Below are 12,997 nucleotides of genomic sequence, written 5' to 3' on the forward strand. Positions count from 1 at the left end.
TTAATTTTTTAAATTTTTCTTTTACAGTATGTCTCAGTTTTAGAAATGTATATGTTTATTCAAAAAGTCAGCATTTACCTAAGCTAAGTATATAAAGTGAATGTCTATAAAATCTATAGTTTCTAAAAAATCTATAAAGAAATTGTGTACTGTAAATAACCATTTATACTTCAAAAATGGTGTAAGTGTGTTTGTGTGTTAATATGGGTATATATGTAAGAAAGAACTGGGGGAGAGATAGAGAGAGAGAGAGAATTCAACTGGGGCAACTTTGATAACATTGCACAAGACTCCTTCTGATTCTGTGTGAAGCAGAGTAATAGGCTTCCTGTAATTAGGTCTTTAGGGCTTTATCTCTGGAGTCTCATAAGTTTTATGCATATTTCATCTATGAAGCAATTTAAAACTTTGCAGAGGTTTAGAAACATCCTTTAGAACATTTAAATTGTGTCCCAAAGCCTGAAGCAGGTTCTTTAGGTATTTGTAGGGCTCCATAGTATGGTCGTATTTCAGCTTGGGCTTCAGGGGCAAGTTGTCCTGTTCCTAAAATTTATTACTAAATATTAATTTTCTTTCTATTTTGAACTAGAGGAATCTAACAATGCTTTATTTGAACTAAAGGAATTTATCCTAGTTATCATACCTGCAACTTGCATTTTTCTATAGATGTCAACAAATCAGTGAATTTCTATGGCAAAATAATTACTCAGTAGCTGCCTCTTTAGAGGTTCAGCTACTAATGAGGAGTCATGAAAATTGGCTACGTGTGAAAAAGAAAGATAAAAATATCTATTGTTGCTCCAACCTAGAGGGTCAGAACCTGGTGTGAAGGTAAGTTATTGTAAAGACAAGAACCAAATCTTATCAACTACAAGCAAGAGTTGGACTGATGGGTTAAATGTGTCAAGTTTGGAATTAAGATGTTTTTCTCACTGAAGAGAGACTAAATATTGGAAATGGAATTTAAGGATCTAGTCACTGAGAGGTAGTAGGGAAAAATAAAGACTTTTGAGATCACAAGAGCAGTTTAACATGCAAGGAACAGAATGGAATTTGTCCAGTAGTCAATGTGTCAATGTGTAGCTTTTTAGAGTAGCACACAGTATTTGAACACTCTGTTATGATTTTTAGCTAACTAAGGCTCACGACACAGTAGAGAGGGAACTCTGTGTTCTGTAGCATGAAATTCATAACAAACAAGTCTTTCCTGGTCCTCTAGCAGCAACTCTGATTCATTTGGCTCAATCAACTGAGAACAAGATGAACTACATGCCAGATACTGTGCTAGGGACTCTTTGTGCAGAGAAAACATGTGAGGAGGGAAACTATGACTGATTTGCCTCAAAGAAACCTCATATCTGAAATAGATGATTTACCAAAACAGTGAATAGCCAGAAAGAGACCTGATTGAGCATTATCCTAGTGTGTTTGCATACACTATTGGTGACTGTTTTGAATATTTGCATTTCTATTATTAGGTTATAATGTAAAAATGAATGACTTTTCTATTTATTTATTAATTTTTTATGTTATAGGCTTGCTAAAAATGTTAACATAATCTCAGTAAAAAAAAAAATCAGCCATCTTTTTAAGACAAGGAACATACTAATGCCTCCCTAAAATCCTATTTTTTTATGGAGTAAATTGAACCTTATGAGTGGATTTTCCTTTTTGCCACTCAATTTGCAGACATCCAAAGGATCAGAGTGTGATAAAGGACTGGAGTGTTATATACTGTGATAAAGTGTATTAGGATTTGATGGTAAGATGAACATAATAACATTTGGCAGAACACTGTGTGTGATGTGATTAAACTCTTCAACTGTATATACTTGTCCATGGAAAAGACGATGGTTGGTTCAAAGATGTAAAAAGACTCTAATAAAAGGAAGAACCATGATAGAGAGGCATAAAGGAAACTAATAATAGTAGAAACCATTATTGTGGTAATTTATAATATATACTATCTCATTTAATCTTATCAACAAATATATGATACAGGTGCTATCTTTATCTTCATGGTATAGCTGGGGAAGATGATCAGAAATATGCCCAGGCCACCCTGGTTAGTAAGAGGCAGAGATACCATTTAAACCAAGCCTACCTCCAAGGCCTGTGTTCCTAACAATATTATGTAATATGTTTGGTAGAATATCATGTAGCATGGAGGCAGCTTATGGAACAAGGGTTTTTGTAGAGATAATTGTTACAAGTGTAGGCCTGGAGAATCCCAGGGATGGGGGAGGCTCTTGTCCATGGGGTCGCACAGAGTTGGACACGACTGAAGCGACTTAGCAGCAGCAGCAGCAGCAGCAGTATCAGCAGCAGCAGCAGCAGCAAGTGTAACCTCCATTATTCAGTGAACTTCACATGTATCTAATGCCCTTTGGTGTCTCAAGTAGTTTACACAGTAACCCAGAAAATCTGAAAAATTCTAACAAAATGCAAATTTTATAAAAAGCTACAAAATGTGAAGAGCTGGGGATAGGAGATGAGTTTAGAAAGGAGAAATGAAGTTGAGTTTGGAGTGATTCTGAGGTGGCTAATTATGTCGGGAAACTGGGAAGATAGACCTGAGATTCAGAGCAAGAACCTTTTAAAGATAGGCGGACAAAGAATTATGAAGAGGGACGGCCCTTTGGACTTGTGGATGAAACAAGAATAATAGTTAACATTTATTGAGCTGTAATTTTGTTTCAGAAATTTTACTAGCTCCTAAAGGTAGCAACACATTTAATGGAAAGGAAATGACTGGGGTAGAAGTATAGATTCTAAACCAGATCAGAGGATAGCTTGCAGTTTGATGGAGGGACAGGAGATCCGCATGGGCCTGAAAATCCTAATGATACTTCTGAAAGTATCTTGAATATTAAATTATGACTATATTTAAAGGACTTGTTAGCATGTGTTAGTCGCTCAGTCGTGCCCGGCTCTTTGCGACCCATGGACTGCAGCTCACCAGGCTCCTCTGTCCATGAGATTTTCCAGGCAAGGATACTGGAGTGGGTTGCCATTTCCCTCTCCAGGGGATCTTCCCAACCCAGGGATCAAATCCGGATCTCCTGCACTGCAGGCAGATTCTTTACCGACTGAGCTACAAGGGAAGCAAAGGACTTGTTAGTCTTCAGCAATTCCCATTTAAGGTGTGATACCGAATAAGAACAATTTTTAACTGTATGTAGTTGTGTCCCATGGCAGTGGATGGTTTGATGTGGTGTGCCATCAGAAAAGTGAAAGGAGAAAGGTTATACATGTCAAAGACAAGAACTCTTTTAGCTTAAATGTAATTTATTTTATGGTAGGTATTATAGTCACAAGATTCAAAATTTTTAAAAGGTACTGAATAACATACAGTAAACAGCCTCCCTTCCATTTCTGTTAATGAACTATTCATTACCTTTCCTAGAGATAATAAGTTATTCCTGTTTATATAGGTATTCTACCTAGGAGCAAAAAAATGTTGGGGTGTGTGTGTGTGCGTGCGTGTTTGTGTGTGTGTGTACAGACACATATAGTGACTCAGACGGTAAAGAGTCTGCCTGCAGTGCAGGAGACCTGGGTTCAATCCCTGAGTCAAGAAGATTCCCTGGAGAAGGGAATGGCAACACACTCCGGTATTCTTGTCAAGAAAATCCCATGGACAGAAGAGTCTGGCAGGCCCCAATCCATGGGGTCACAAAGAGTCAGACATGACTGAGCTACTAACACCTACACACACGCGTGCGTGTGTGTCTGTGTGTGTACACACACATATATGTAAAATATTTATACACAAAGGTTACTGTGCTTATATACTGTTCTGAACATTTGTATTGGTGTCTAGTTATTAAACCATGTCCTACTCTTCGGCAACTCTGTGGACCATAGCCCACCAGGCTCCTCTGTCCTTGGATTTCCTAGGCAAGAGTACTGGAGTGGGTTGCCATTTCCTTCTCCAGGGGTTCTTGTCAACTACCACTGAGCCACCAGGGAAGTCAGTTCTGAATATTACCTTTCCACTTCATAGTTCTTGACGATCTTTCCATATCAATGCACAGAAAGTCTCTTAATCTTTTGGACAGCAGACTGGTATTTCATTATTTCTATGTCCCCTTCTCATAGAAATTTCAATTGCTTCCACATCTGCTATTACAAATGGTACTTTAATGAATCAGTTTTTAAATAAACTACTTTACATATGCACAGGTACAATTGTGTGGTAATTACCTAGCGGTAAATTCTGTAGTCAAAGGTTATATGCACGCCTTTATGACTCTGTTTAACACTGCCAATTTGTCCTCCACAGAGGATGCACCAATTTGTGTTCACTGAGAATGCATAAGAATGACTGCTTCCTTATGTTTAGAAGGCAAGGTCATTAGAAATGAAACCGTGGCTCATCCCTGTAAGACATCAGTGCAGTGCTACCTAGAGGATAAGTCACAGTGAGTGATATTAGGAAATTTCTCTGAGCAGAAGTTCCTTAGTAATTTGGTCACTAAGTTTCTTAAACATTTCTTTCAATATATATATGTATGTGTGTATATATTATATATATATAAACAAATAAATTACCAAATAGAGTAACATGTCATTTAGCAATAATAGCCTCAATTCATGTATCCATTTGTGTGTTTCTAGCTAATATATATTTTGATCTTCAAATGAATCTAAATTTTATTCTATTAATTTATCTTGGTAGCATCTTGGAATTGTGGAGTAGGGATAGAAATGGAGGAATAAAACTATTGTAGTTCTATCTTCATTTTGTCTTTGAGGGATAATTTAGGAGATTAGGAGCATTCTAGTTGAAAAAGTTCATTTGGATTTATCTGTAAACTGGTGCAGAAATACCTGAAGGAACTTTTTGGCCAACGCAATAGTTATTTTTTACAAACAAATATTTGGTCTGTCAGATTGTGAAAGTAGAGAAAGAAGGTAACTCACCACTCATGGAACGGAAAAAATGAACAAAGTGTTCAAGTTAAGGCAAACAACTGGTGAATAACAATTTAATCAGCCAGCAGAAATAAGAAAGTGGAAAATATAAGTAATGCAAAATAAGTATGTAATAAAAATAAAGTATATGAAAGGAAAGAAATGAAGTACATTTATAATTGTATTCTAAAGTGTTCAATACAGGATACAGGATGCTTGGGGCTGGTGCATGGGGATGATCCAGAGAGATGATGTGGGGAGGGAGGTGGGAGGGGGGTTCAGAATTGGGAACTTATGTACACCCGTGGTGGATTCATGTCAATGTATGGCAAAACCAATACTGTATTGTAAAGTAAAATAAAGTAAAAATAAAAATTAAAAAAACAACAAAAAAACACATAATATCCCTAAAATAAATGGTAAATTGCTATCCATTGCCATAAATTACAGACAACCCTAAAAAATTAAAAATATAATACTAGAAATAATCACAGCAAAAATATTATCAAATTTTATCTAGACAATATTATAGTAGACATTATAATACATCTAATTAAAGACTCTAAATCTGAGGTCTGTACTCATTTTGTGTATGTGTATTTTCAAAGGGAGATTAACAAGTATTAGATGTTAAAGAAATTCAGGCTTCAAGTGAAAATTTTTTCCTGACAAAATCAGGAAGATTGAAAGAAATAAATAAAAAGGGACTAAGTTTCTCAAAAAAATAAAAATAAATAAAGTGAATGGAGTGAATATGCTTTTATTATATTTTATTATAATAAAAAATTTGACCTGTAAGTCTAAAGTTATATATTTTTGGCAGCAAGTTACTTGATCCATGTTGAAAATGTCAACAAAAAATAGGAATTCTCTTTGGGGGAGGTATTATGATTTGTATATAGACACACAATATATGTATACACTAAATCAGGGCATTTATTGAATGCCCTATTCAAATCTTTGAGATAATTTTCTGTTATCTATATTTAATCAATTCTATATAAATATTTGTAGTCAAATTTTACTTGTTTATCTAGGATTATTTTTATATGCTTAGTTTCTATATGGTTTAGTGTACACCTGTTTATGGCTGATAACCTTCTTCATAAATTGTGAATGTTATAATTAATTGACCTATTTTTATCACATTTTATCCTTGGGTCAGGAAGATCCCCTGGAGAAGGAAATGGCAACCCATTCCAGGATTCATGCCTAGGAAATCCCATGGACAGAGGAGCCTGGTGTTCTATAGTCCACAGGGTCGCAAGGACTGGACATGACTGAGTACACACAACAAAGAGAGCTAAAGTTGGGCTTCCCAGGTGGCACCGGTGGTAAAGATCCTGCCTGCCAAACACAGGAGATGTAAGAGATGCGGGTTCAATCCCTGGGCCAGAAACGTCCCTGGAGAAGGGAAATAGCAACCCACTCCAGTATTCTTGCTTGGATATCAATATCATAGAAGTAGAATTTAAATTTAAAATACAAAATGTGATAGAAATTAATTGTAACATTCACAATGTATGAAGTTTATCAGCCATAAACAGGTATACACTAAACAACACAGAAACTAAGCATATAAAAATAATTCTAGATATACAAGTAAAACTTTATTCAGTTCAGTTCAGTAACTCAGTTATGTCTGACTCTTTGCAACCCAATGGACTGCAGCACGCCAGGATTCCCTGTCCATCACCAACTCCCAGAGCTTGCTCAAACTCATGTCCATCAAGTCAGTGAAATCATCCAACCATCATTATGTAGAGTTAATTAAATATAGATAACAGAAAATAATCTCAAGGATTTGAATAGGGCATTTAATAAACCTGATTATGTGTTTACATGTATTGTTGTGTGTATATATACATATATATATAAATAATATATCTCCCCCAAAGAGAATTCATATTTTTTGTTGACATTTACAACATGAATCAAGTAAATGGAACCCCAAAATATATACCTTTAGAATTATAGATCACATTTTTTACCATAATAAAATGAATTAGATATAATAAAATGGAATAAAAGTATCTGATCACTAGGTATGCATATCTAGATAATACTTGGATTAATGACAGAAGGAGAAAAAAATTATCTGGAAACCAGTAACAAGAACATTTCATATAGAAATCTAAGTCTATAGTAAAACAAAGTGTTTTAAATGACTCAGAGCTAGAAAGAGGATAAAGATAAAATATTAAGAAATAGTTTCTCTTATTTCATGAGATTATAAAATACCAAATAAGCCTAAAGAAATTTACAAACACAAAAACCTACATTAATGAAACAAAGTGGAAAGGACAAATCTCTCCAAAAGCATTAAAATTTTTTTTGGAGAAAAGTTGTAATAGGGGAAAACCTCTTGTGAAACTCATGAAAAGAGAAATCAACTAAGAATAGCAGTGAAAAAGTAGATAGAACTACTCATAAGGGGAGACTATAGAATTATGAAGAATTATACACTAATAGATATATTTTTGTCACAGAAATGAATAATTTCCTTCAAAATATAAAGAATTAAAGTGCTCTCAAATCACCATATTGAACTCTTCTTTCTGACTAATCCCCTATTTTGGTCTGATATTTCTTTTGAAATATTAGTATTATCTACTAGATTATAAAATATTCTAGACTGTGAGTCAAGTTCTCTGCAAAATGAGCAATTAAGTTTGAACTCCACAGCCATATGGCTTGGATTCAAGTTCTGGCTCAACCACTATTTAGCTATGACCTTGACCCTGACCTTAAGCAAATTACTTATTTTCTTCCTTTTTTATAATGAAAATGACAATGCTAATAATAGCAATAATTGCCTAATAGGGTTGCTTCTCAGACTAAATTAGGTAATGTACAAATAAAATAATTAGTAGTCATTTGGTCCTTGACTGTATTCATTTATTCAACAAATATTTCTGAACCTCATATGTCTGTCTGTTATATTGTAGATACTGGTATGGTAGAAGTAAACAAGAAAAAGTCCCTGCCTTAATAAATTTTTCATGCTAATGGACAAGTCAGTTAACAAGCATAGCAGTATAACATGGAAAAGTGACAAGATCATTAATCTATTATGTGTGGGGGTTGTTGTTGTTTAGTCACTAAGTTATGTCCAACTCTTTGTGACCCCATGGACTGTAGCCCACCAGGCTCTTTTGTCGATGAGATTTTACAGGTGAGAACATTGGAGTGAGTTGCCCTTTCCTTCTCCAATGATGGTTTTTAGCCAATAAAAATAGTTTACTTTTCAGTTACACCTAATGCGATACTCGCATTTATTTTAAACCTTAGTTAACTTGTGGTGACAAATATGATCAAAAGCTTAGGCTTCAGCAAGGAAGACTTGGGTTTGAATCTTACCTCTGCTCTAAATTTACATTTAATTAAGTTTACTTAATATTTTTGGTTTGATTTATCTATTGTAAAATGTGGATGATGATACCTCTCTCCCAGAACCTTGATGAGATTCAATAAATTGCATGGCATATTGCTTGTAGCTTGAAAATATGTTCATTTCTCTTCCCTCCCCCCTCTCTATTCTATTTGGTCCACTTTATTTCTTTTCTTCTTTCTTTGGTCTACTCCTTTTTATATTTTCTTTTCTTCCTATGAGTATATGGTACTTCTACATTGGTACATAGTTGAATATAATCATAGTAGAATATATATTTTATCTTAACATATTCTAATATGTTACAGGTGGAAAAGAAACCATACAATGGAATGGGAAAACCAAACCATTCTGGTGGAATTTTTTCTGAAGGGGCTTTCTGGTTATCCAAGGCTTGAATTACTCTTTTATGTGCTTGTCTTAATAATGTATGTGGTCATCCTTCTGGGAAATGGTACCCTTATTCTCATCAGCATCTTAGACTCCCACCTTCACACCCCTATGTACTTCTTCCTGGGGAACCTCTCCTTCCTGGACATCTGCTACACCACTGTCTCCATTCCTCCCATGCTGGTGAGCTTCCTTTCAGAAAAAAAGACCATCTCCTTCTCTGGCTGTGCTGTGCAAATGTTCCTTGGCTTGGCCATGGGGACAACAGAGTGTGTGCTCCTGGGCATGATGGCCTTTGATCGGTATGTGGCTATTTGCAACCCTCTAAGATATTCTGTCATCATGAGCAAGGGTTCCTATGTGCCCATGGCAGCTGGCTCCTGGACCATAGGAGTTGTCAACTCTACAGTACAAACTGGGTGTGTAGTGCAGTTGCCCTTCTGCAGGAATAATGTCATCAATCATTTCACCTGTGAAATTCTGGCTGTCATGAAATTGGCCTGTGCTGATATCTCAGGTAACGAGTTCATCATGCTTGTGGCCACAACCTTATTCATAATGACACCATTATTGTTAATCATTATCTCTTACACATTAATTATTATCAGCATCCTCAGAATTCGCTCTTCTGAGGGGAGAAGCAAAGTCTTCTCTACTTGTTCAGCCCACTTGACTGTGGTGATAATATTCTATGGAACCATTCTCTTCATGTACATGAAGCCCAAGTCTACAGAGACACTTAATTCAGATGACATGGATGCTACTGACAAGCTTGTATCTGTGTTCTATGGAGTGATGACTCCTATGATTAATCCTTTAGTTTATAGTCTCAGGAACAAGGATGTGAAGGAAGCAGTAAAACATTTACTGAGAAGAAAAATTTTTGATAAGTAAATGGAAAAGGGACAGGTAACTTTTTTAATCGCAATGTAGAAGTCAGTTAATCAATTTTGTTGGTTAGTCGCTGAGTCTTCTCCAACTTTTTTGCAACCCCGTGGACTGTAGCCCACCAGACTCCTCTGTCTATGGGATTTCCTAGGCAAGAATATGAATGGGTTGCCGTTTTCTTCTCCAGGGGATCTTCCTGATCCAGGGATCAAACCCTCATCTCCTGCATTGGAAGACGGATTCTTTACCACTGAGCCACCTGGGAAGCCCCTCATATCCAACTAGGAGGCATTAAATTATTCTTTTCTACTTTCAACATATCTGCTTTGGCAGTTGTTTTTTTTTTTAAATATATATACCTTCTGATACATGGGATCTAACTGCTTTGGTCTTACAACCAAATACTTGATATTTAAAGCTGTAAATATAAATAACTTCTGAGTCAAATTACCCACTGATAAAAATAGAGCTATATCTTTTTCTCTGTTCCATTGTCTCTCTATCCATGAAATATTTAATGTATTGCCAATCCCAGAGGAATCTGTTATTAAGAAATGTGAATCTATCTTTTAGATGGTTTTTACATTTGATTTTTATCTGGGGTTTATATTTCTTTCCTCTGTTTGTAACCTTCAATCTTTAAAAACATCACCTTTGTCATTTTATTTCTTATTTTTATTTAAAATATTTATTTATATGAAACAAATTGCCAGTCCAGGTTCGATGCATGATACTGGATGCTTGGGGGTGGTGCTCTGAGATGACCCAGAGGGATGGTATGGGGAGGGAGGAGGGAAGGGGGTTCAGGATGGGGAACACGTGTATACCTGTGGCAGATTCATGTTGATGTATGGCAAAAACAATACGATATTGTAAGCTAAGTAACCTCCAATTAAAATAAATAAATTTATATTAATATATATATTAATTTATTTGGCTCTGTTGGATCTTAGTTGCAGCATGTGGGATATTGCAGCACATGAACCTTCTAGTTATGGCATGTGGACTCCAGAGCTCACGGTCTCAATAGTTGTAGCACTCAGGCCTACTGGGCTTGGTTGTCCCAGGTATGTGGGATTTTAGTTCCCCAACCAGAGATTGAACCCATGTCCCTTTCACTGAAAGTCAGATTCCCAACCATTGGACCATAAAGGAAGTCCCTATTTCTTCTTGATCTGAGTTGCACACTTCAGATTTTCATCTTAGACTTTAATGTTTATTTTAATATTACATCTCTTTTCTCTGTAACTGCTATCATACTAGCCTCTGAATTTTAAATTTTATTTAGTTTTGATTATGTTTATTTTAGAATTAAAAAAAAACTTTGGGGTAGTAAGTTACTTGGTTTTATTTCTCTTTGATTGCTTTAGCTTTCTAATGCTAACAAAAATCCCATAATACTTAATTGTTCATTTTTATTTAGATTTTAAAATATTGTTTTTCTATCTTATCCTTTAACTTTTTTTAATCTTGTATTTATTTTCACTATAAGGAAGGCATACATTTCTCCTCTTACGTTTCACAAATGAGGCAGTGAGGAACATTATACAGATTATCATAACACAAAGAGAGAAATTGAGTCTGTTTCTCTTCAGTCCTTTCTATTTATATCTGTATCTCCTTGAAACGTTGTTTTAATCTATTAGTAACTTTTTGAGAATGTTCTCTAAGAAATTTGAGATAACCATCAGTTAATTATTCCCAGGTCCTACATATAACTAAAAAAAGAAAAAAAAAAAAAAAATAAGACCTAACTGACTTCCTCTTGGAATGGTATGCTTTCTGAAACTGTACAGGGAATAAAATGAGTTCTTGAGAGTTTCTTTTCTGAAAAGTTTATCAGTTCAGTTCAGTTCAGTCACTAGGTCGTGTCCGACTCTTTGCGACCCCATGAATCGCAGCACGCCAGGCCCCCCTGTCCATCACCATCTCCCGGAGTTCACTCAGACACACATCCATCGAGTCCATGATGCCATCCAGCCATCTCATCCTGGGTCGACCCCTTATCCTCCTGCCCCCAATCCCTCCCACCATCAGAGTCTTTTCCAATGAGTCATTTCTTCGTTTGAGGTGGCCAAAGTACTGGAGTTTCAGCTTTAGCATCATTCCTTCCAAAGAAATCCCAGGGCTGATCTCCTTCAGAATGGACTGGTTGGATCTCCTTGCAGTCCAAGGGACTCTCAAGAGTCTTCTCCAACACCACATTTCAAAAGCATCAATTCTTTGGTGCTCAGCCTTCTTCACAGTCCAACTCTCACATCCATACATGACCACAGGAAAAACCATAGCCTTGACTAGACGGACCTTAGTCAGCAAAGTAATGTCTCTGCTTTTGAATATACTATCTAGGTTGGTCATAACTTTTCTTCCAAGGAGTAAGCGTCTTTTAATTTCATGGCTGCAGTCACCATCTGCAGTGATTTTGGAGCCCAAAAAAATAAATTCTGACACTGTTTCTACTGTTTCCCCATTTATTTCCCATGAAGTGATGGGACCAGATGCCGTGATCTTTGTTTTCTGAATGTTGAGCTTTAAGCCAACTTTTTTTACTATCCTCTTTCACTTTCATCAAGAGGCTTTTTAGCTCTTCTTCACTTTCTGCCATAAGGGTGGTGTCATCTGCATATCTGAGGTTATTGATATTTCTCCTGGCAATCTTGATTCCAGCTTGTGTTTCTTCCAGTCCAGTGTTTCTCATGATGTACTCTGCATATAAGTTAGATAAGCAGGGTGACAATATACAGCCTTGACGTACTCCTTTTCTTATTTGGAACCAGTCTGTTGTTCCATGTCCAGTTTTAACTGTTGCTTCCTGACTTGCATACAGATTTCTCAAGAGACAGGTTAGGTGGTCTCGTATTCCCATCTCTTTCAGAATTTTCCACAGTTTATTGTGATCCACACAGTCAAAGGCTTTGGCATAGTCAATAAAGCAGAAATAGATGTTTTTCTGGAACTCTTTTGCTTTTTCTATGATCCAGCGGATGTTGGCAATTTGATCTCTGGTTCCTCTGCCTTTTCTAAAACCAGCTTGAACATCAGGGAGTTCACAGTTCGTGTATTGCTGAAGCCTGGCTTAGAGAATTTTGAGCATTACTTTACTAGCATGTGAGATGAGTGCAATTGTGTGATAGTTTGAGCATTCTTTTGCATTAATTTTTTGTGTTATTCTTTTACATTTACTTATTTCATTATGATGGTCAATGAGAAGCTGCCCCAAAAGATTTTTTCTTGAAAAGTGAGATCACAGTTTTTTCACTGGTTTTCAGTTTTTTTCAATAGTTGGATTCAATGTTGGTCATTATGCACCCTCTAGAAAGTGGAAACACCGTATGGAAAGATTGGTCTTTCTTTGGGAACAGAGACTAGCAATTTTCGAATTTCATTTGACTTTATTAGGACAGAAAAATG

The 12,997-nt window shown here is 36.0% G+C and overlaps 2 protein-coding genes across 2 annotated transcripts in view; one reads left to right on the top strand and one right to left on the bottom strand.

Moving 5' to 3' along the window:
• LOC138434515 (olfactory receptor 13D1-like) overlaps positions 1-12,997 on the bottom strand; it is a 76,048-nt gene that overhangs the window by 32,897 nt on the left and 30,154 nt on the right. The window lies entirely within an intron of this gene.
• LOC138434513 (olfactory receptor 13C2) lies at positions 8,636-9,592 on the top strand. Its single transcript, XM_069579348.1, has one exon. It carries the CDS (start codon positions 8,636-8,638, stop codon positions 9,590-9,592), a length of 957 nt encoding a protein of 318 aa, XP_069435449.1.

Source organism: Ovis canadensis, chromosome 2 (genome assembly GCF_042477335.2).
Source record: "Ovis canadensis isolate MfBH-ARS-UI-01 breed Bighorn chromosome 2, ARS-UI_OviCan_v2, whole genome shotgun sequence".
NCBI lineage: Eukaryota > Metazoa > Chordata > Mammalia > Artiodactyla > Bovidae > Ovis > Ovis canadensis.